Source organism: Octopus sinensis, linkage group LG8 (genome assembly GCF_006345805.1).
Source record: "Octopus sinensis linkage group LG8, ASM634580v1, whole genome shotgun sequence".
Classification (NCBI taxonomy): Eukaryota; Metazoa; Mollusca; class Cephalopoda; order Octopoda; family Octopodidae; genus Octopus; species Octopus sinensis.
Window position 1 is genome coordinate 18,246,125 of NC_043004.1, and position 25,000 is coordinate 18,271,124.

At 38.7% G+C, this 25,000-nt stretch overlaps 1 protein-coding gene across 4 annotated transcripts in view; it reads right to left on the minus strand.

The window, feature by feature from the left end:
• Positions 1–25,000, minus strand: part of LOC115214931 (neurobeachin-like protein 1) — a 345,811-nt gene that overhangs the window by 196,927 nt on the left and 123,884 nt on the right. For all 4 annotated transcript variants that reach the window (XM_036505273.1, XM_036505272.1, XM_029784012.2 and 1 more), the window contains exon 3: positions 14,755–14,919. In XM_036505273.1, coding sequence (XP_036361166.1) covers positions 14,755–14,919 — 165 coding nt within the window. The remainder of the gene's footprint in view (positions 1–14,754; positions 14,920–25,000) is intronic.

A 25,000-nucleotide genomic window follows, 5' to 3' on the forward strand; every position in this document is an offset into this window, starting at 1 on the left:
CCACGCCAGCACCTATACGTGGCCGATGACAGTACCGCCTGATTGGCACTCATGCCAGTGGACCGTTAACTGCATGTCTGAGTGTGATCATTGCCAGGACCACGGATTGGCTCCCATGCTGGTGACATGTAAAAAGCACCATTTACCGGCACGTGTGCTGGTGGTATGTAAAAAACAACATTCGATCGTGGTCATTGCCAGTGCCGCCGAACTGGCTCCCATGCAGGTAGCACATAAAAAACACCTTTTGAGCGTAATCGTTGCCAGATCACCTGACCGGCCCTCGTGCCGGTGGCATGTAAAAGCACCCCCTACACTCTTGGAGTGGTTGGCATTAGGAAGGGCATACAGCTGTAGAAATTTGCCAGATCAGATTGAGCCTGGTACAGCTTTCTAGCTCACCAGTCCACAGTCAAACCGTCCAACCCATGCCAGCATGGTAAGCAGACATTAAACTACGATGATAATAATGATACATACATGCATTATATATACATATACACATTATACATATTTGTTTATATCAAGGTTGCAAACCACTGCTCTAAATTAACAGACAAAATAAATAAAAGAGCTTTTTGTTTCTTTGTTTTTTATCCCATTTCACATTCTGTTTACTAGTTAAATTCAATGAATTAAGTAAAATAAATTCAAAGACAAAGAATGCAGGCAGTGGTGTTTTCAATAACATAAACAGGATTCATTGAGCTAAAATGATAATATACCAGACAATTATATCTCTATGGCATTTTACTGAAAGTTCATAATTTGAAAAGAAAATTGAAAGATAAACTTTGAAGAATTGACGATTGTGGAATTTGAAGTGGAACCAAATTACAATGGCTGGCTGTTTTAGCCTTCAACACTTGAAATAAAATCACTTGCCACTCTCTCAAATTCACTTCCACTAAGTAAAGGTAGTTTTTTTTTTCCTTTTCCTTTCTTTGTCTTGCAAGTTACCTGGTGGCTTTAATATTGCTGGCACCATGGGATAAAAAGCATACGGTACGCTGTGTAAGGTGGTTAGTCGTAGGAAGGGAATCAAACGATGGAAACTGTGCCAAAGTGGACATTGGAGCTTGATGCAGGTCTGCAGGTCATTGGATCCTGCCAAACTGTCCAGTCCATGCTAGCATGGAAAACAGATTTTAAAAGATGATGGTGTTTATTTCAAATAAACCACCACCTGACAAGTGGTGTTGGTGTGTTTATGTCCCCATAACATTCTGGTTCAGCGAAAGAGACCGATAGAATATGTACCAAGCTTTAAAAAAAAATAAATACTGGGGTTTGGTAATAAAGGTTGGAAGAAGAAATGTGTTTAGGGCAAAAGGATTTCCTTCATATTTACTAGTAACAAGTGTGCCTGAGTCTTCTTTTTAAAGAAATTTTCAAGTTTAACCCTTAAGCATTCAGATTACTCTGTCAAATGTAATGTTTATTTATTAACATTGTTTTCAATTAACCATGTATCTTTGAAATTTCAAATGATGCAATTATTTTCAGAATGGCATTGTAGGGTAGATGTGAGAGGCTGGATCTGACTGGTTAGATCATTAAACAGGCAGGATATTTGGAGTAGATATGGCTGGTTTTACATGTTAAAGAGTTAACCAAACTTTCAAATATATGGGTGCCATTGAACCGTTGATAACTTTCAGTTTCTTGGACCCTAAATTATTTCATTTTTGCTAAGATAAGCATTACCTGAGATAGAAATGGTAGGAGGATTGATGGTGATATTCTTATATGAAAGACATTATATAATACATACATGTGGGAATGGACAAATATTAGACAGTATATCATGTGACTGACCAAACTATTGGATGCTGTCATATATTGCTGGTCACAATGCATTTTGCATCATTTAACATTCAAATGATGCTAGGTGAGCAGGCCAACATACCCCTTGACTGGGAGGCTAGTTTGTTCCAGGCGTACCCATTTATACTGGAATGAACTGGACCAACATGAAATGAAATGCTTTGGTCAAGAACACAGTACATTGCTTGCTCCAGTAATCAAACCTACAATCTAGTGAGTGTGGGTGCAATATCCCAACCACTAGACCATGCGCATTCACATAAGACACCATATAATCTATTTAAAAGTGGGCCATTACAGAAAAAAAATTGCTGATCCCTGAAATAGTGGAAAGGTAGAAGCAATAGGGCATCATATAAGATACCTAGTAATATGTCGGCTGCAGTGTCACCCTCAGAGAGAAGTGGTTTGGCAGAATCATTCTGGTATCTGCCAACATCAACTCTGCCTTTCATCTGTTCAGGGTCAATAAAACAAGTAAAAGTTGAGTTCTGGGACCAGTGTAATCGACTAACCCCTCTCCCCAAATTCCAGGCTTTTGTACTTATAGTAGAAAGTATTATTAGCGAGTGAGAGAGGAATGCATGCAATCAAAGTGACACTGGGGTACAAATATATGAAGCCCAATATACTCAACATGACTGCCTGTCTGATAAAGGTAAACCAGGCACATGCATCACAACCATGTGTGTGTAACATGATGATCTCATATCAAGGTAAATAGTGCATAACCTTGCAGGTGGGGGCCCAGTTAGAATTTTCTTCAGGTCAAGTAGCCCATCCCACTGAAAAGCTCCCTGAATAAGGGTTGTTTAAGGTTGGTGAATGAAACACCCATGCTTCCAGAAGTCAATTATTCAAACCACAAAAGAATTCCTCTCAACACATGGCTATGATGTTCCCCCACTACTTCTGCTTGTGATCAGAGATGCACGTATCATCAGCCACTAAGGGACATGCTCAACAGGTTAAGGTCAAACAACTGACTATCAAATCAGTGGTATTGAGCAGAATATTTGCTGTAGCCCATCTTTTATACCAAGACATGATAACACTTTCAGTCAGTTAAGATGAGAAGTCATGAGAGCCACTGCATCAGAACACTCCATCATCAGCATCATCACCACCGCCGCCACCACCGCCATCACCATCATCATGAAAACTCACAGCTTATTTTGCTGGGTATGATGGAAAGTGTCAGCTGTCCACAGCCAGCAGACTAAAGCAACATATGTTTACTGGTCATGCTTCAAGAATCCCTGCAAAAAAACTCTAGCAGTTCCAAGCACTGATAGTCTTTTTAGGTAGCCTATCTTTACATCCATTCCATTCATTTTGAGCCATGTTGGTAGTTGGGTATTAATACTGCCCAAGTGTACCAATCACAATGGGTTCCACACCCACTTTCTTCTTCGTTATTATTATCATTATTTGCCAGCCCCCCCCCCCGACTGGATCCTGTGCCGGTAGCACGTAAAAAGCGCCATCCGAATGTGGCTGATACCAATGCTGCCTGACTGGCTCCTGTGCCAGCGGCATGTAAAAAGAACCTACTACACTCTCAGAATGGTTGGCATTAGGAAGGGCATCCAGCTGTAGAAACATTGCCAGATTAGATTGGAGCTTGGTGCGGCATCCTGGCTCCCCAGTCAAACCATCCAACTCATGCCAGCATGGAAAACGAACGTCAAGCGATGATTATTATTATTATTATTATTATTAAACTCAATCAAAATCAGTTAGCTTATTTCCGATTGATAGGTTTTCAAACAGAAATCAGAAGGATCAATGAAGGAAAATACATTTCTTAGAGAAAAGTTTTCTGGCTATTTTGTTGTTTAATGGTAGTAACTGTGACCAGGGGAGGGTCAAACAATTTCTCTGATGAAATGGATTTAAATACTAGCAGAATGAGAAGAGATTCCTGATTGCATAGCAACAAGAACTTAACTGAAAACAAGCCTCAACCTATTTGTAACAAGGTTTTAATAGTTTTATTGTGATTATTGACTGAGGAAAGCATTAGTGTTGACTGACAGAGTCAGAGTCGAGCAAGGGGGGGGGAGAGAGAGGCAAGAAGAGAGAGGAGAGAGAATACAGAGAGAGTAGATAAAGAGTGGAGGGAAGGGGGAGAGAGGATAAAGAATAGAGGAGAGAGAGGAGGAAAGTGGAGAGAAGAGAAAGAGGAGAAAGAGTAGAAAAAGAGAAGAGATAAAGTAGTGCAAGAGACTGGAGCAAGAGACAGGAAAGAGAGATAGAGAGAGGGCAAATAGCAAGAGTGAGAATAAGGAGGAGGAGAATAGAAAGAGACTAGAAGAGAGAGAGAGAGAGAGACTAGTGAGAGAGAGAGAGAGACTAGAGAGAGAGAGAGAGGGGGAGATTAGAGAGAGACTAGAGAGAGAGGGGGAGAGATTAGAGAGAGAGACTAGAGAGAGAGAGGGGGGAGATTAGAGAGAGACTAGAGAGAGAGGGGGAGAGATTAGAGAGAGAGACACTAGAGAGAGAGACACTAGAGAGAGAGACACTAGAGAGAGAGACACTAGAGAGAGAGAGAGAGACCAGAGAGAGAGAGAGAGAGAGACTAGAGAGAGAGACCAGAGAGAGAGAGACTAGAGAGAGAGACCAGAGAGAGAGACTAGAGAGTGAGACCAGAGAGTGAGACCAGAGAGAGAGACTGGAAAGAGAGAGAGACTAGAGTGAGAGAGACTAGAAAGAGAGAGAGACACTAGTGAGTGAGAGAGAGAGAGAGACACTAGAGAGAGAGAGACTAAAGAAAGAGAGAGACTAGCAAGAGAGAGACTAGAGAGAGAGGGAGAATAGAGAGAGGGGAATGAGAGACACAGAAATAGAATGAAAGAGAAAGAGAGAAAGAAGGTGAGTTATGTATACATGCGCAAGGTTGGAGGTGGGGAGTAAAGACCAAAGCAAAACAAACAATTATAAAGAAAAAGAAAGCAAAACTAGGTCACCTCCAGTTATCAATAAACTCCTCCAGTGGGGGAGGGGTAAGGGTAAGGGGAGGAGGGTAGGGAGAAAGGAAAGAAGGAAAAACACGAGCAATTAGACTTGAATACAGGTAGAGTTCAAACTAAGCAGAGGTGGTAAATATAAACACATTGTACGAAGTGTTTAAGGTTGTCAAGCATATAAAGTTTTCTTTGAGAGATGTCACTATAGTCAGCTGTACACCCACCTAGTTCTTTCTTCCTTACCCAACTACAACAACATACGTGTAAATACACACACACACACACACGCGCGCGCGCGCGTATGCACACAGACACATACGGTTTTGTGATCCATATCTAAATATATATATATCCCTTCAGACACAGAAAGAGAACAGAAAAATCATTGTTTTCATGCTATTGAATATTCCAGTGTAAACAACAAGCAGATAAGTTACTTTCTAAATCGATTATGCATTGAGCAAGAGCATGGAACAAGATCCATTCATTGTAGATCTCATGTCAAGATAATGACATAATAAATAATAATAATAATAATAATATTAGGTCATCAGAAGGCGTCGAGCTGGCAGAATTGTTAGCACACCGGACAAAATGCTTAACAGAATTTGGTCTGTCTTTATGCTGAGTTCAAATTCTGCTGAGGTTGACTTTGCCTTTCGTCCTTTCAAGGTCAATAAAATAAGTACCAGATGTGCACCAGTGTCACTTTGATTGCATGCACTCCTCTCTCACTCGCTAATAATACTTTCTACTATAAGTATAAAAGCCTGGAATTTGGGGAGAGGCGTTAGTCGATTACACTGGTCCCAGAACTCAACTTGTACTTGTTTTATTGATCCTGAAGTAATTAACTTGCCCACCTCCCTGAAAATGCTGGCCCTATGCCAAAATTTGAAACCATTGTTATTATTGCAAACTATTCCAGGTCTCTATAATTTGAGTGCAAATTCCACTGAGGTCAACTTTGCTTTTCATCCTTTTGAGATTGATAAAATAAGTACTGGTTGCATACTGGGGGAGATGTAATCCCAGGTGGCTATATGGCATGTGGCTGACCATCACGAGCCGTCAAACCAGCCAAATCCTCAGTGAAGAGAATATGGTAAGCAGGGACTAACTTGGAAAATTGAGCAACATAGCCATGTTGTTTCACCAATACAGTCAATTAAGTAAAAAACAAAGAACATCTAAAAGCCATGAAGGTTTCTAATCTCAGAAACAACAAACTTGTAGTATACAATCATCATTATCGTCATCATCATTAATGTCAGCATCATTTTAATGTCCACTTTTCTGTGCAAGCATAGCCCAGAGCATAGGAGTGCAAGAGAGTGAATTGAGATAGATTTTCAACTGCTGGATGCCCTTCCTACTGTCAACCCTAGCCTGCTGCCAAGTAAGGTAATATTTCCCCATGGCTGGACATAATTCCACAAAATATTGGAAATGAATGACATTCGTTTATAACAATAACGTAATGTCAAGACAAGGAGAGACAAACTCATATATATATATATAATTGGTGTCGGGAAGAGGGACATTTGTTTATTATTCACTAGAATCGTTTCAACACAAGAGATATTTTGATTATGCAACTGCTTGATTGCATAACGAGATCTAATTGTGTTTCCTCAGGCAATATACAAATGTTATCTCCATTAGTTTAAAATCTTCAATTTCAAGTCCATCCTCTCTGTTTGTAGTAGTTTGAATTTGGTTGTGGCTGAAATCTTCTTGGTGTGAGCAAGTTTGTCCAACTACTATGGAAGGTAAGGTGAGGTACAGGCTAGCCTTTTAGAGGTATTGTCTTCTACTTGTTTGTATTTCAGGTTTGTTCTTCATGGCTGGCTGCACATGTGAATTTCCTACTCTGAACCTTTAGTGTTCATTGATCAGATACATACACACACACATATGCACAGACTCATACACACATTCTCACACACAAACCTATTTATATATGCCCATACACACACATACATGTGCATAGATTCCTGTACACATGCTTATGTACATACCTAAATTTTGGCAACTATATATACATGCATACATGTGGACATATACTTGTGCATACACACATAAGTACACCGATCAACAAATATACACTTGTATATACACACACACACATATATAGCATCATCATCATCATCGTTTAATGTCCGTTTTCCATGCTAGCATGGGTTGGACAGTTCAACTAAGGTCTGGGAAGCCAGAAGGCTGCGCCAGGCCCAGTCTGATCTGGCAGTGTTTCTACAGCTGGATGCCCTTCCTAATGCCAACCACTCCGTGAGTGTAGTGGGTGCTTTTTACGTGCTACCTGCACAGGTGCCAGACGAGGCTGGTAAACAGCCACGATCGGATGGTGCTTTTTACGTGCCACCGGCACGGGGCCAGACGAGGCTGGCAACGGCCACAATCGGGCAACGATATATACACACACACACACACACATACACTCTCTCTCTCTCTCGTGTTTGTGGATGTGTATACATACACATAGATAGATAAAGAGACCTACTACTTTTACTTGTACATACATATATCGAAGTGCATGTGTATAAATACACTCCTACTCACATACATATATACACACGCATACATATCTCTATCTCCAGTCTTGCGTGCTGACTCTCACGTGATCACTCTCATATATGTAAATATATTTACGCACTCATATGCATACATATGTATGCATATACATATGCACATCTAGACATGTACGCTTTCATACATAGATAGATGCCCGTGTCTAATAAGCTGGTACAAATATGTACACACATGCACAGGCTTGCACACACACACATATATATATATATATATATATATATATACATACATATATATATATATATATATATATATATATATATCCGTATATGTATACCTTTATATTTTTACCCGCATGCTCTTTCACATACATATGCATATTTATGTGTATAAGTATGTTTGTTGATTGGGGTACTTATGTGAGTACACACAAGTATACACCTGCCTGTATGCGTGTGTATATAGTTGTGGAAAATTGGGTATGTATATAATGTGTGTATGGGAATCTGTGTGTATGCATGTATATGTGAGTGCATGTATGTATGTGTATGGGCATATATAAATAGGTTTGTATGTGTGAGTCTTTGTGTATGTATCTGACTAATGAATACTAAAGGTTCAGATTAGGAAATTCACATGTGCAGCCAGCCATGAAGAACAATCTTGAAATACAAACAAATAGAAGACAATACCACTAAAAGGCTAGCCTGTACCACACCTTACCTTCCAGAGTAGTTGGACAAACTTGCTCTCACAGCTCACACCATGAGAATTTCAGCCACAACCAAATTCAAACTACTACAAGCAGAGAGGATGGCCTTGAAATTGAAGATTTTAAACTAATGGAGACAACATTTGTATATTGCCTGAGGAAACACAATTAGATCTCATTATGCATACAAACAATAGCATAATAAAATACCTGTATTCTTGGAGAACTGTGTCAAAACAAGTGTAGCAAATAATAAACAAATGTCCAACTGTACCCCCTCTTCCTGGCTCCAATTTCTTCAATTTTATATTCACACATGTCGAATGCCCAATTTTAGGGCTTGAAGTATATAATAATACTACCAATACTAGTGGGTTATTCTGAAGGTGGACAAGGTCTATACTGTACTCTAACATGTCCCTAATGGAATACAACATATATATATATATATATATATATATAAATACAATATATATATAAATACAATATATATATATCTATATATATCACATAAAAGCACCCACTACTCTCTCAGAGTGGTTGGTGTTAAGAAGGGCATCAAGCTGTAGAAACTTTGCCGTATCAGATTGGAGCCTGGTGCAGCCTTCTGGCTCGCCAGCCCTCAGTAAAACCATCCAACCCATGCCAGCATGGAAAGCAGACGTTAAACAACGATAATGATAATGATGATGATATATATATATATACACATACACACATATATATATATATATATATATGATGGGCTTCTTTCAGTTTCTGAATATCAAATCCATGCACATGGCTTTGGTTGACCTGAAGCTATATTACAAGACATCTGCCCAAAGTACCTGGCAGTGAGACTGAAACCAGAACCATATGGTTAGGAAGCAGAGTCATGCCTGCACCTATATGGACAGTAAGTCTGTGCATGAGGTCTAAACATAAAAGACCAGTTCAGACCAAAGTCTTCAGAACTAGATTATTGTTGCCATTTTAGTTCCTGTCAGTTCTAATTAAATAGAATATTTATTTTACAGAAGAAGCCAATATCATCATTGCAAAGTGAAAACAAAACTTGAGCATGGCTGGTCTGGTCACTTCAAAGGAAACTTAAAACTCTAAAAAGCATCAAAAAAGAAAGTCGAATTGTTTTATTATTAAATGTAGCAAAGGCAGAGAGCTGGTAGAATCATGAGTGTATTGAAGAAAACAGCAGAATTTCCTCTGGAGCTCTACAGTCAGAGTTCGAATTCTGCAAAGGATGACTTTGCCTTTCATCCTTTTAGGGTTCAATAGAATAAGTACAAGTCCAAGACTGGGACCAATGTAATCAGCTAACTCTCTCTCTCTCTCCCCCTTGAAAATTGCTGGCTTTGTATCAAAATTAAGAAGAATTATTAAAGGTAGTGGATTAGCAGACTCGTTAGAGCATCAGAGAGAATGTTTAATGATATTTACTTTAGATTCTGAGTTCAAATTTTGCTCAGGCTGACTTTGTCTTTCATCCTTTCGGGGTCGATGAAAGAAGTACCAGCTGAGCACTAGGGTCAATGTAATCAACTAAAGCCCTTCCTCAATATTTTCTGGCCTTCAGCTTATAGCAAAAAGGATTACTACTACTACTACTACTACTACTACTACTGATGTTACTGTTATTGAAGTAATATGGCAACAGGTATAGTACACCAATGCTCTGAAAGCTTAGCTAAATACTTTTATTCTTTACTTCGTGAAACTAAAACTTGCAATCTTAGTTTTAAATCATTCCAAAGTAGAGAAATTAAGACCCAGCTGTGTACTGGGGTTCTCTCTCCAATCTGTTACCTGGTGCCAAAATACCAAATCAAGATTATAATTGTCTTTCCCAATTAATATCGAGAACTTTAAACCAGCAAAATCAATAATGCATCAATTAAAACGCGCTTGCAGTTTTTAGTGGTAATTATTTACATTCTGAGTCAAACCCTGCTGAGGTCTGTTTGGCCCTTCACCCTGCCAAAGTCGATACAACCAGCTTAACCATGACCCCCCAAAATATAATACATTCAACTATATTCCCAGACTGACCAAAACCTTGTGAGACAATTTGGGAGATGGAAACTGAATGAAGCCCATCATGTGGGGAAAGAGAGAGAGAGAATGTGTACATGTGTCTGTGTGTATGTGTGTGTGTGTGTGTGTGTGTGTGTGTTGCATATCCTTGTCTTGAGATCTTCTGATGATTACAAACGAGCATCATCACTGTACAAGTGAGATTGTCCGTTTCTAGTCTTCCAGGGCAGAAACAAGTGTAGCAATGGGGAAATATTACCTTACTTGTAAAAAGGTGAAGGTTGGTGATAAGAAGAGGACCCCAACCATAGAAAATCCACCTCAACAAATTCCATCTGACCCATGCAAGCATGGAAAAGTGGAGTGGACGTTAATCCTGATTTTTAACATTAGGCACATCATTATCATCATTTAATGTGGAGAATGACAATAATGAGCAGATACAGAACAAGGTTCTAACTTTAAAATTCTGATCATATGCCACTGTAGGCTTCGAGATATGCCCTGAATATAAAAAAGAAAACATTTGTGAACATGTTTGAAAAACTGTCTTTTTCATACAAATGCACTCATGCAGATTGGGTATTACATACAGCATAATAAATCTAGTTTTTCGCAACTTTATTCATATTTATATCTAGGGGGTGAAAAATTCTGAGCATATGTATATGTGTATGTGTTTGTGTGTGTGTGTGTGTGTGTGTGTTAGTGCAAATTTAACAACCATGTTTAGAAATAAAAGTGAAACTAAATTTTTTTTATTTAATGCTATAAAAGGACTAAGTTCAACATTCTTTCCGTCTGTAGTACAACGCATGTATAACAAGTCTGCAGAAACTGCTGAAGTCAGAATAAAAGAATATACTGCATATGATAAGCACTGCTTGGTGTCAGGAGGAGGAGGAGGTGAGCCATACAGCAGTAGTTAGGAATAAAAGAGGAATTGTAAAAGAAGTCTTGAAATTTTGGAGCCGGAACTTGTGTGGTGTGTGTGTGTGTGAGTGTCAGTGTGTGTGCATGTGTGTATGTGTTTATTGCTTTAGAGAAAAGGGTGCAGAGAGCGATAGAAAAAGAGCAGTAAATGAGAAATATGCAGGTATGATTAAATGCATTGGGTTGGCGTAACAACATTCGAGGAAATGAAACAGAATATGGAGGAAGAAAGGAGGAAAGAAAGAGAGAAATAAAGACAGTCATGACTATGTGGTTAAGAAGCTCACTTTGCAACCATATAGTTTCGGGTTCAATCCCACTAAATGGTAGCTTGAGCAAGTATTATTCTGCTACTGCCCCAGATCAACCAATGTGAATCTGTATGAAAGCTGCAATATAATATATATATGCGCGCGCGCGCGCGCACGCACGCACGCACATACATACATATATATATATGCAAACAACTGAAGCGTGGAAGGTGCTTATAAGCCATTTAAGAAACGCACAAAAACTGTTAGATTCACTTCAACATTTAAATTTAATTTGCCAAAATATTTTCGTCACTTTGAGACCACGACCTGTTCACTGACAAAATTCCGTGCTGCATCACCTTCTACGCTGTAACTGTTTTCATTCCAGCACACGATCTCAGATCAGGTCACTTGCTATGCAAGTACATTTCCGTAATATATATATATATATATGATAATAAAAAAAAAAAAGGAAAACCTTTGCTGCAGTGCACCTAATTAGTGCTCAATATGAGCAAAATATAACAAAAATCAAGGTGAATGACAGACTGTCATAGGTGAAGTTCCTTTCTCATGGGAATATATATATATAATATATATATATATATATATATGCATATATAAAGAGTAATGTAGGTTTCAATGAAAAAGCAACTTTCGAGATATTGACAGCAAAAATCAGATTATTTTCTTCCAATATATTTTTTGAAAGGCACAATTTATCATCATCATCATCGTTTAGCGTCCGTTTAAACGATGATGATGATGATGATGATGATGATGATGATGATAAATTGTGCCTTTCGAAAAATATATTGGAAGAAAATAATCTGATTTTTGGCTGTCAATATCTCGAAAGTTGCCTTTTCATTGAAACCTACATTACTCTTGAAATATATAAAATATAGATACAAAAAATATAAATATAAAATACTAGCAGTATCGCCCGGCGTTGCTCGGGTTTGTAAGGGAAATAACTATATAAGCATTTTTAGAGAGTTACTTCCCTTATAAATTCGGGCTTTCTTAGCCATTTTTATTTTGGTGTCTTCAAGCCATGAAGTCGTTGTTCTAAAAGAACGCTGGTTTCCTTCACAACGCATTACGACGTTGATTTCTTTACACTCCCTTCCCCACAGCTTCACGAGGGAGGGAAGAAGGGGAGAAGCAAACAGGTGCAGCTGTGAGTGTGGACGCCAACTCCGCCGCCATCGACATACGATGCATTTTATGCATTAAAATGGAATAAAAAATTATGTTAAATTATTTTTAAAATCGTAGACTCATCGTTGACGCGCGCTAATAGTCAGACGGGCTCGATATGAATCACGACTATAAGATACCCGAATTTGGTTAAACTGCACCGCAAAATGTGGGAGGAGTTAGGAATCTAAATCGAAGGGGACAGACACTCACACAACTAGAGTTTTATATATATAGATATATCCATAAGAGATCACCTGAAATTGTAAATCCGTTCTAAGACATAAAAAGGTTAAAGGTTAAATGTACAAATCCAATGCATTGCAAAATTGAAAATATTAAAAAGATGTATGGGTAGCCCAAATAAGCAAATACGTTTTTTTTTTTTTCTTCTGCTTGTTTCAGTCATTTGACTGCGGCCATGTTGGAGCACCACCTTTAGTCGAGCAAATTGACCCTGGGACTTATTCTTTGTAAGCCCAGTACTTATTCTATCGGTCTCCTTTGCCGAACTGCTAAGTGACGGGGACGTAAACACACCAGCATCGGTTGTCAAGCAATGCTAGGGGGACAAACACAGACACAAAAACACATACATATATATATATAATATATATATATATATACATATATACGACAGGTTTCTTTCAGTTTCCGTCTACCAAATCCACTCACAAGGCATTGGTCGGCCTGGGGCTATAGCAGAAGACACATGCCCAAGATGCCATGCAGTGGGACTGAACCCGGAACCATGTGGTTGGTTAGTAAGCTACTTACCACACAGCCACTCCTGCGCCTACTTAAGTCCATAAAAAGAACCATCCTGATTGGCTCCCATGCCAGTGGCACATAAATAGCACCACACAAACGTGGCCGATGCCAGTACCCACTGGCTGGGTCCCGTGCCAGTGGCATGTAAAAAGCACCACCCGAATGGGATCGATGCCAGGCCCGATTGACAGGCTCCTGTGCTGGTGACAAGTAAAAAGCATCCACTAAACTCTCAGAGTGGTTGGCATTGGGAAGGGCATCCAGCTGTAAAAATATTGCCAGATCAGATTGGAGCCTGGTGCAGCCGCTGGCTCCCCAGACCTCAGTCAAACCATCCAACCCATGCCAGCATGGAAAACAGACATTAAATGATGATGATGATTATATACACACACACACACACACACACATATATATATATATATATATATCAATTAAAATATACATATACTCATATACTGGGTTCTATTTTTCATGTCTGAATCCCTATATAATATATATATATATATATATATATATATATATATATATATATATATATATATATATATACCAATGCAAGATGGAATGAACAGGCTTTAATCCAAATCACTATAATTGTTTCTGCATCTTAGTATCAGCTTGCAACTATTGAGTGTCTCCCATATTATATGCAGTACCCTCAAACCCACTCACCAGAAGATGTGCAGGTACACAGCTGTTATGGGATCATAATAATGCAATTACCAGCTGATACTAATGCACAAAAACCACTGTAGTGGTTTGGATAAAAGTTTGTTCATTCTAGTTTCTTGTATCAATTCTTTTAAAATGAACTCTGAATATTAACAAATTTCCACATGTACGACCAGAAAAAAGAATTCCAGCTGTATAATAGCATATGGTAGCCGACACCCATAGAGCAGCTTTGGAAAGCACACTATAATGTTATTACCCAGATTCTTTTTTTTTTTCTTCTTACTTGTTTCAGTCATTTGACTGCAGCCATACTGGGGCACTGCCTTTAGTCGAGCAAATCGACCCTGGGACTTATTCTTTGTTATACACACATACATATAAATAAATATATATATACATATATACAACAGGCTTCTTTCAGTTTCCGTCTACCAAATCCAATGACAGTACCGGCTTGATGATAGTAAAGTTTATATATGTCTTTGTGTTTGTCGCAAACCACCATAGGACAACAGGGGTTGGTTTGTTTATGTCCCCCATAACATAGTTTATCATAAGAGAACAATAGAATAAGTACTGAGGCTGATCTGTACAACCCTGTTGAGGCAGTGCCCAAGCATAGTTGCAGACCAACAGCTGAAACACAAATACTTTTCACCCCACCTCCTCTATGGAATAAACCAAATCGTTTGATGTCGGTGGGGGAAGAGAGGCAATTTAATCGACTGTCCCTCTGCACCTTGACCTAACCATGCAAAAGAGAAAAGAAAAAACCTTTGTAGAATTGTACCAAAGATGAATGACAAAATATAGAAATACTTACCGAGAAATAATAATTAGGCATTTCAGTAAAGATTCTGCCTTTTCTAATGTGCTTGTATCATCTCCAAGACTTGTTGTGTACTGTTCCGTATATTGAGAAAAGTATTTTCCTAAAGCCTTCAGGATTTCATTAGGTAGAATTGTTAAATGCGGACCTTCATAAAACCTGAAGCAAGAAAAAAAGATTCAGAATAAAACACCGGGATTTTAGTGTGGTCACACTTTTTGTTACCTTTTTTTTTTTACTATTTGAACAAATATGAGAAATATATGATCAATATTTTATACACTTTTATATATTCTTTTATTCGTTTCATCATTTGACTGTGGCCATGCTGGAGCACTGCCTTTAGTCGAGCAAATTGACCGCAAGACTTATTCTTCGTAAGCCTAGTACTTATTCTATCGGGCTCTTTTGCCGAACTGCTAATTGACGGGGGACGTAAACGTAACAACATCGGCTGTCAAGCGATGGTGGCGGGACAAATACAGACACAAAATAACAAACACACACACACACATATATATATATACACATAAATATATATATATGATGGGCATCTTTCAGTTTCCGTCTAACAAATCCATTCACAAGTCTTTGGTCAGCCTGAACCCAGAACCATGTGGTTGGTAAGCAAACTACTTACCACACAGCCACTCCTGTGCCTGTATATATATAGGCGTGGCACCTTGGGCAAGTGTCTTCTACTATAGCCTCGGGCCAACCAAAGCCTTGTGAGTGGATTTGGTAGACGGAAACTGAAAGAAGCCTGTTGTATATATGTATATGTGTGTATATGTTTGTGTGTCTGTGTTTGTCCCAGCAACATTGCTTGACAACCGATGCTGGTGTGTTTATGCCCCTGTAACTTAGCGGTTCGGCAAAAGAGACCAATAGAATAAGTACAAGGCTTACAAAGAATAAGTCCTGGGGTCGATTTGCTCGACTAAAAGCAGTGTTCCAGCATGGCCGCAGTCAAATGACTGAAACAAGTAAAAGAGTAAAGAGTAAATATATATATATATATATTTTTTTTTTATCTAGTTTCAGCTCACGAGCTGTGGCCATGCTGGGGCACATATACATATATATATATATATTTATACATCCTGTGCTGGTGGCACGCAATAAGTACCGTTCATACATGACTCATTGCTAGTGCCACCTGACTGGCTCCCAGTGCAGGTGACATATAAAAAGCACCATCCGAACATGGTCAATGACAGTACCGCCTGACTGGCTCCTGTGCCGGTGGCATGTACAAAGCACCCACTACACTCTTGGAGTGGTTGACGTTAGGAAGGGCATCCAGCCGTAGAAACGTTGCCAGATCAGTTTGGAGCCTGGTGCAGCCTCCTGTTGTGCCAGTCTCCAGTCAAACCGTCCAACCCATGCCAGCATGGAAAACAGACGTTAAACGATGATGATGAGTTTACAATGTTTCACCAAACAGGAGAATTATAAATGTCACTAAATGGGACTAGGGTGTTAGGAAAAATACCAACATTGCTAGAAATAAGAGCTAAGCCACTCTAATGCTGTAGTTAATGCACATGAATGAAAACATATACACTAACAGGGACCATAATTGTCTGAAAAGTGGTTTAGCTCTTATTTCTAGCAATGTAAGAGGTGTTTCCTAACACCCTAGTCACATTTAGTGACATTTATGTGTATGTGTGTATATGTATATATATATATATATGTATGTATAAGGTGACTCCCTTCAGTCATGAAGGGCCATGGGATTGCACCTAGAAAGTTACCCTCCAAAGCACAATTCCGAGCAAGGTTGTTTATGGAAGACCAGCAGTCGGTCATGTATACCATCTTCCCTCTTCATGCCACTGATGCTGTCCAAGGGGAAGTCAAAGGCTGATACAGCTTGGCACCGGTAACATTGCAACCCATTTCTACTGCTGAGTGAACTGGAGCAACGTGAAATAAAGTGTCTTACTCAACAACACAACACGCAGCCAGGTCTGGGATTCGAAATCGTAAGCTCGATGCTCTAACCACTGAGCCATGTGTATTCACATATATATATATTTAATCAGGCAATGTCATTTATTTCCAGCATTCTGCAAAAAGCATGTCTAGCCAAGGGAAAATAGCACCTTACTCAGAAACAGGCAAGGGTTGGCAACAGGAAGGGCATCCGCCCATAGAAAAATCTGCCTCAGTATACGCCATTCAATACCACATGCAAGCATGGAAAAGTAGCTGTTATGATGATGATGATGATGATGATGATGATATTCAACAACAGTGATGTCAAAATAAACACTACCAATATGTATTTGGATAAAAAAAAGAAAAGAAAACGAATGATTACATTATAGAAACATTCAGTTAAAAACTCCATCACAAATGAAAAAAATTATGAGAAAAAGTTTGCATTATTATGACAGCTTGCTGAGAAAAAATGAAATTGGTTCCATGTAGCTGTGATAGTTTCTTTTCAAGCAAGTCTAATGAAAGGAAGGACATGGAAAGCGAAGGTGAGAGAAAAAAATACATTTAGGAACTATATATATATATAGGAATGGTATTTGTAATATAAGAAAATAACATGAGTGAAATGAAAAGTCTTGAAACATTGTAACATATTTATAGATAGAAAGATAGGTATACACACATATTCAAAAATATATACATTTATAAATGCATATCATACATTTATATATGCATCATCATCATCATCGTCGTTTAACGTTCGCTTTCAATTCTGGCATGAGTTGGACAGTTTGACTGAGGGCTGGCGAACCAGAAGGCTGCACCAGGCTCCAGTCGGATCTGGCAAAGTTTCTAAACTTGGATGCCCTTCCTAATGCCAACCACTCTGAGAGTGTAGTGGGTGCTTTTACGTGCCACTAGCACAAGGGCCAGTCAGGCGGTACTGGCATCGGCCACACTCAAATGGTGTTTTATATGTGCCAGTGGCACTGACAATGACCACACTCAAATGGTGTTTTTCACATGCCACCAGCACAGGTGCCAGTCAAGCGACACTGGCAACAATCATGCTTGAATGGCGCTTTCTAAGTGCTACTGGCATGGGAGCCAGTCAGTAGCCCTGGCAATGATCACACTTGAATGGTGCTTTTAACATTCCACTGGCACAAGTGCCAATCAGGCAGCACTGTCATCGGCCACAACACACACACAAACACACACACATGAATATGTATATATGCTTGTATATGTATATATAGGTCTATATGTGTGTGTGTGTATATATATGCACATAAATGGACAGACAGGCAGACTGACTGACAGTCAGACAAATGTTATATTTGGCATACACATTTCCTAAACAATTTCTTCACAAACTACACAATACATGACTGTGATAGACATCATCATAGCCCCCCCCCCACTTCCTTTCTTTAATTCAAAAGATTACATCAGGTCAATTCTAGTTTCTAGAATAGTCATGCTTTATCCTTGCATGTCGTAAGAAGGGACCTGAAGGGTGGCTGCCAGGAAGGGCATCCAGTCATAAACAATAAAACACTACTTCAAACATTCTCATCCAATCTATGCCAGGACAGTAGAAACAGCATTGATAGCAATGATGATGATGATGATGATATTGACAATGGTGATGGTGGTTATAACATAATTGATGATAATGATGCTGATGCAGGTGGTGGTGGTATTGATGATAGTGGTGGTGGTGGTGGTAGTAGTAGTGGTGAAATGACCATTGGTCCAGAACCTTTATACATTTTCCTAAGTAAATCAGAGAGACAAAGCAATCTACTTGTGCAAGCCCATCCCCAGTTGGCAGGGGTTAGTGACACCCAACCTTCAATATCTTCAGAAAAAGCATGAAAAAGAGGTAACAAGGCTTATAATAAAGTAAATCCACTGAAAGTACTTAAAGACGATATGATAATGTTGAAATAAGGGTGATACCTTAGATATTATTAAGGGTGATATCTCAGACCAACAGCATGATAAAACACCAGCTGACTAGCTTTAAAACTGGATAAAAAACAGGACTTTTGTTATCTTATATATAGGCTAGCAGGCTGAAACTTCAAAGTCACAGTCAATCCGTGTCTTGTTTACTAAACATGTACCCTACAAAAAAATGTGTTCAGTAATTCTTTAGTTCATTGTTAAATTGATTTTACAACAACTTCACATTAAATATACACACACACTCATACAAACATACCTATATTCTTATATTCTTTTACTTGTTTCGGTCATTTGACTGTGGCCATGCTGGAGCACCACCTTTTAGTCGAAGAGATCGACCCCTGGACTTAATCTTTGTAAGCCTAGTATTCTATCGGTCCCTTTTGCTGAACTGCTAGGTTACAGAGACATAAACACACCAATATCGGTTGTCAAGCAATGACGAGGGGGGTGGAGACAGACATAAACACACACACATATATATATATATATATATATATATATATATATATGATGGGCTTCTTTCAGTTTCTGTCTACCATATCCACACAAAATAACTTTGGTCAGCCAAAAGCTATAATAGAATACATTTGCTCAAGGTGCCACACAGTGAGACTGAACCCAGAATCATGTGGTTCAGAAGCAACGTTCTTACCACATAGCCATGCCTGTGCCTATATATACATATTATACATACGTACAGTGCAGCACCATGGCCACAGCCATAGGGCTGAAACAAAAAATATATTTTTACATATATATACACACACACACACTATTTAACAAAGACTTTCTAAGAATGTAGCTTAAATTCTGCATTACTTTGAAGGACTTTTTGCATTAATGAAGGCATGTAGGTAATTTATTTATTATCAAATATAATAATATAAATTATCTATAAGTTTTTAAGTTATGAAACAATTCATTGAGATATTTATATTTTCTTATTGTTAAATAAAATTTTATCAAACTATTTTGTCATTTTTGACTATACACACACATACTCAAATATAACTTTCTTGCTATATATCCGTACACACACACAGATATATATATATGTGTGTGTATATAATATAACGATCTATCATGTGACGCCATGATAGATCGTTAGCCACTACACACATTTTTTTCTCTCCTTGTTTTCTGTGTCCCTTTCTGTAGAAGAGCGTAGGCTCGAAACGTAAAAGACTTTTTCTATTCCTGAGCGTTATACTAATACATCTGTTTGTTTTGAACACCACCTGTCTTCGTCTTTTGTTGTTTTTTTCGTAAACTCTCCCTATATATATATATATATATATATATATATATATATATATATATATACGTATAAACGCACACACATGTGTATGATGGGCTTCTTTCAGTTTCCTGCCAAATCCTCTTACAAAGCCTCAGTCAGCCCAAAATTATAGTGGAAGACACTCACACAGGGGGACAGAACCCAGAACCATGTGGTTGAGAAGCAAGCTTCTTACCATACTGCCTTTCCTGTGCTTACAGATCAATGTGATCTAAAAATCTCCATCTTTCTTTATCTCTGTTCAATATAAAATATATGTATATATCATAGTACGATACATTTTAGGCTCATTTCTATGCATTTGTATGCATGCATGTATGTGTATATTTCTTTCTCTATGTCTTTTCACTGCATGTTTGTATGTCTATGTATTTGCAAATATACATTCACTCACAAATACACACACAGCTCAGTTTGTAGCCAAATTTTAAGGACCTAGCAGAATGAGACTTTATGTTGGATAATTTTCAGTTGTAGCCTAGTTATTAGCAGTGATTACTTTACAACTCTCAACTCCAGTACTTGGAAAGACCATAGAATCTGTTGTTCTACTACTTACAAGTATTTCTATTGTTTAAAACTGCTTGGCATATTATCAGCAGTGTAGGATAGCTCTTTAACAATAGCATTACCAGTTATTTGAAGTTCTGTCTGTATGTATGAGGTTACCTGTATCAGTGCACATTGGGTGTGGTTCATATTACATTGTTCTGTCCAAAAGACATAATTTGTAATGCTGGAAATATAACAGATGGTTTTGGCATTATGTTTTAACTTCTTTCCATTTCAAATTACATCTGCCTAATTTATTTCTTATGTCATCGTGTATATGTGTAAGGCGGCAGTAGGTTGGCAGTATCACTAAAAACTTGGACAAAATGCTTCGTGGCATTTCGTTTCTTCAGAGTTCAAATATCGCCATGGTTGACTTTGCCTTTCATCCTTTTGGAGATCGATAAAATAAAGTATCTATCTAGTACTGCGCTATGTGGGGGCTGGCTTGTCAGAGAATAGACCCAACGTCTCCTTTGTGTGTCGTAAAAGAAGACTAAAAGAGGTTGAGTTAGGATTTGCACTCTCACCTCATAAAACCCTCACCAGCGATTACTATTCAAACAGACCCATGGGCTGAAGGGCTGTTGCCCAAGTGATACAAAGGTGTCATTCATCAGGAAGAGGGAATCACCAACAAACAGCAGATGCAGTGATGCACTGTTACAGCACATGCCCCCATACTGCTACTACTATTACTCCTACTACTACTACTAGTACAGGGGTCAATGTAATCAACTTACCCTCTCTACTCAAAATCAGTAGCCTTGTGTCAAAATTAGAAAGAATTACTGTAAAAACCCATATAATTTATGCACTTTTTTATGCAAAACTAAAAATAAACTTTAGGGGGTGCATAAATCACATGAGTAGATTGTTTCCAAAATTTAAAAAAAAAATTTTTGTTGCAAAAAGACGTAAACATTCATACCAGAAGTTGGCTCATTTAATGTGAGAATAGGTTTTAACAAAAAAAATAATGGCTTAAATACGATTAATGAAGTTGACTTTTATTTATGCTGGACGGTATAATGCTTACTTTTTTTGGTATAAATTTACTAAAACCATTAAATGGTTAACTACTTTTTGAAGTGTGATGTTCATGTTGGTAAATACTGTCTGGACCATATGTTACATTGCTTGGAATTTCTACCTATCACAATGGAGCAACATTGACATACGTAATGATATGGATATTCATCATCATCATCATTTAGCGTCCGTTTTCCATGCTAGCATGGGTTGGACGGTTCAACTGGGGTCTGGGGAGCCCGAAGGCTGCACCAGGCCAGTCAGATCTGGCAGTGTTTCTACAGCTGGATGCCCTTCCTAACGCCAACCACTCTGAGAGTGTAGTGGGTGATTTTATGTGCCACCGACACAGGTGCCAGACGAGGCTGGCGAACGGCCACGCTCGGATGGTGTTTTTATGTGCCACCGACACAGGTGCCAGACGAGGCTGGCAGACGGCCACGCTCGGATGGGTTTTTATGTGCCACCGACACAGGTGCCAGATGAGGCTGGCGGACGGCCACGATCGGATGGTGTTTGTTACGTCCCCAAAGCACGGAGGCCAGTCTATGCGGTACTGGCTACGGCCACGTTCGGACGATTTTCTTGTGTGCCACCGGCACTGGTACCACAAAGATACAAATTCCATTGATGTTCATCTATTTTGATTTGTTTTGATTTGATTTGATTTTCACTTGCCTCAACAGGTCTTCACAAGTGTCACAAGAAGGAAGGTATGCACAGGTGGACTGACTACGTCCCAGGTAGGGGCCACGGGTTATGGCCTGACTAGTCTTGCCGGGTCTTCGGATGGTGTTTTTATGTGCCACCGACACAGGTGCCAGATGAGGCTGGCGAACGGCCACGATCGGATGGTGTTTGTTGCGTGCCCACAGCACGGAGGCCAGTCGATGCGGTACTGGCTACGGCCACGTTCGGATGGTTTTCTTGTGTGCCACCGGCACTGGTACCACAAAGATACAAATTCCATTGATGTTCATCTATTTTGATCTGATTTGATTTGATTTTCACTTGCCTCAACAGGTCTTCACAGGTCTTCACAAGTGTCACAAGAAGGAAGGAAGGTATGCACAGGTGGACTGACTACGTCCCAAGTAGGGGCCACGGGTTATGGCTGACTAGTCTTGCCGGGTCTTCGGTTGGTGTTTTTATGTGCCACCGACACAGGTGCCAGATGAGGCTGGCGGACGGCCACGATCGGATGGTGTTTGTTATGTGCCCACATCACAGAGGCCAGTCGATGCGGTACTGGCTACGGCCACGTTCGGATGGTTTTCTTGTGTGCCACCGGTCCTGGTACCACAAAGATACAAATTCCATTGATGTTCATCTATTTTGATTTGGTTTGATTTGATTTGATTTGATTTTGATTGAAAAAAGAAATGTAATGATATGGATAATCTTCATTGAATGTTTTTATTTTTGCCTGTTTATTACTAGGCACAGTTTTAAGTTTGTCGTACTGTTTACACCAATTTCAAACATTGGTTTCATTAACATTAAAATGCCTTCTAGCAGCACAATTGCCATGTTCGAATGCATATTCAACATATTTAATTTCCCCTTCGCAGTAAACAATTCACAAGTTCTGCCCATACTGACAATAACGGTAATGACAAATTTTAAAGTTTGCTCGACATTTTATAATTGTGAAAGGGATTAAAATTTCGATACTCTGTATCAAGGGTTCCGACAAGAATAGTTGGAAACAAATTCAATTTACATAGTCAGTTTGATTGACCACCTTCCTCAGTTGGTTGAGTAAAGTGTCATCCAAGCTGATGTTTATCGGTATATTTAAACTTAATTTGCAATACCTGTGTGTATTTATCAGCTTTGTTCTTGCTGGTAATTCTTAACATTTCCTGTGATCATGATTTGAGAAGACATACAGTAGTATGCTAAAAATCAGACATAACCATTTGTGGGCAAGAAATGTAGAATAAAGTTTCTTATAAACAACACAAACATTTTATAATTTAAGAGCTTTCAATGTGATACCTGTTAAACAGAAATTATTTTTATTTAATGAAAATTTAATAAAATCTAATCATAAGTAAGTGAAATTATGCTAAATTCAACTAAATAGAAAACCTTTTTTCCCTGGCTATATTGGCAATTCTGAAAACTTTTGGGTGCAAATTTTACATGCGTAGAAGCATTTTTTAAACAAATTTTTTATCTTGAAAATCACCTGCATAAATTACACAGTTGCACACAATTTACATGGATTTTTATGGTATTGTGTGTGTGTGCATGCATTTGTATGTTTTTTGAAATAAAAAAAATTGCATGTATACAAATATTTCCTGAGACAAATATTGTACAGTAAAGAATGGTTCCCTGCCATACATATGCATGTGTATGTGCATAAACATGCTTATGTATAAGGTACCTCAAATATTTATAGACAGGCATACAACAACATGGAATAATATAGAACTCTTGTTGAGAATTTGAGTCATTATAGTTATAAATAGTCTTTATGTGTGAGGCAACTTTTCTATGGCTGGGTGTCCTTCCAGTCACCAACCTTCACCTGTTTCCATGTAAGGTAATATTTCCTCATGACCAGACATGTTTTTACAGAAGATTGGAAATGAAAGACACCGCTCACATGACAGTGACTCTCATTTGCAACTATAACACAATGTCAAGACAAGGAAACAGTAACACACACACACACACACAGATATGACAGGCTTCTTTCAGTTTCCATCTGCCAAATTCATTGATGAGGCTTTACTCAGTCTGGGGTAATAGGACACTTGTTCAGCATGTCAAGAAGAGGGACTGAACTCAGAACCATGTGGTTTGGAAGTATACTTCTTACTATACAGCCACGCCTGCACATTATCATTATCATCACCATTGTTTAACATCCACCTTCCATGCTGGCATGGGTGAGACACACACACACACGTTGTATGTGCATACATACATACACACACACACACACACATATATCCTTTTACATATACACACTAAGTTAGTCAAGGGACCAAGGGCTCCTCTTAGGCTCTGAATTTGATGTAGCTGGTGCCAAGTCATAACATCTACAAATCAATATCTGCAGGGAATTTGTGAGTAGATACACAACTGATGGATCTGATCCAAATATTTATAAACAAAGCAAACTTCACTGAAGACACACATGTACTATCTATCATCAATACTATTATTAGGTCAGTAGATAGATTGGTGAAGCCATGAGAGTGTAGGGCAAAAGGCTTTGAGTCATTTCTTCCAATCCCTATATGCTGAATTCAATTACTGCCTTGGTAAATTTTTTCATTTCAATCCCCCTTTCCCACCAATTGATAAAATAAAGTATCAGTCAAGTACAGGAATTGAAACAAATGACTAAGTCCTTCCTTTCAAAATTGTACCAATTAAGTACCAGTTGAGTACTAGGGTCAAGCAGTGCTG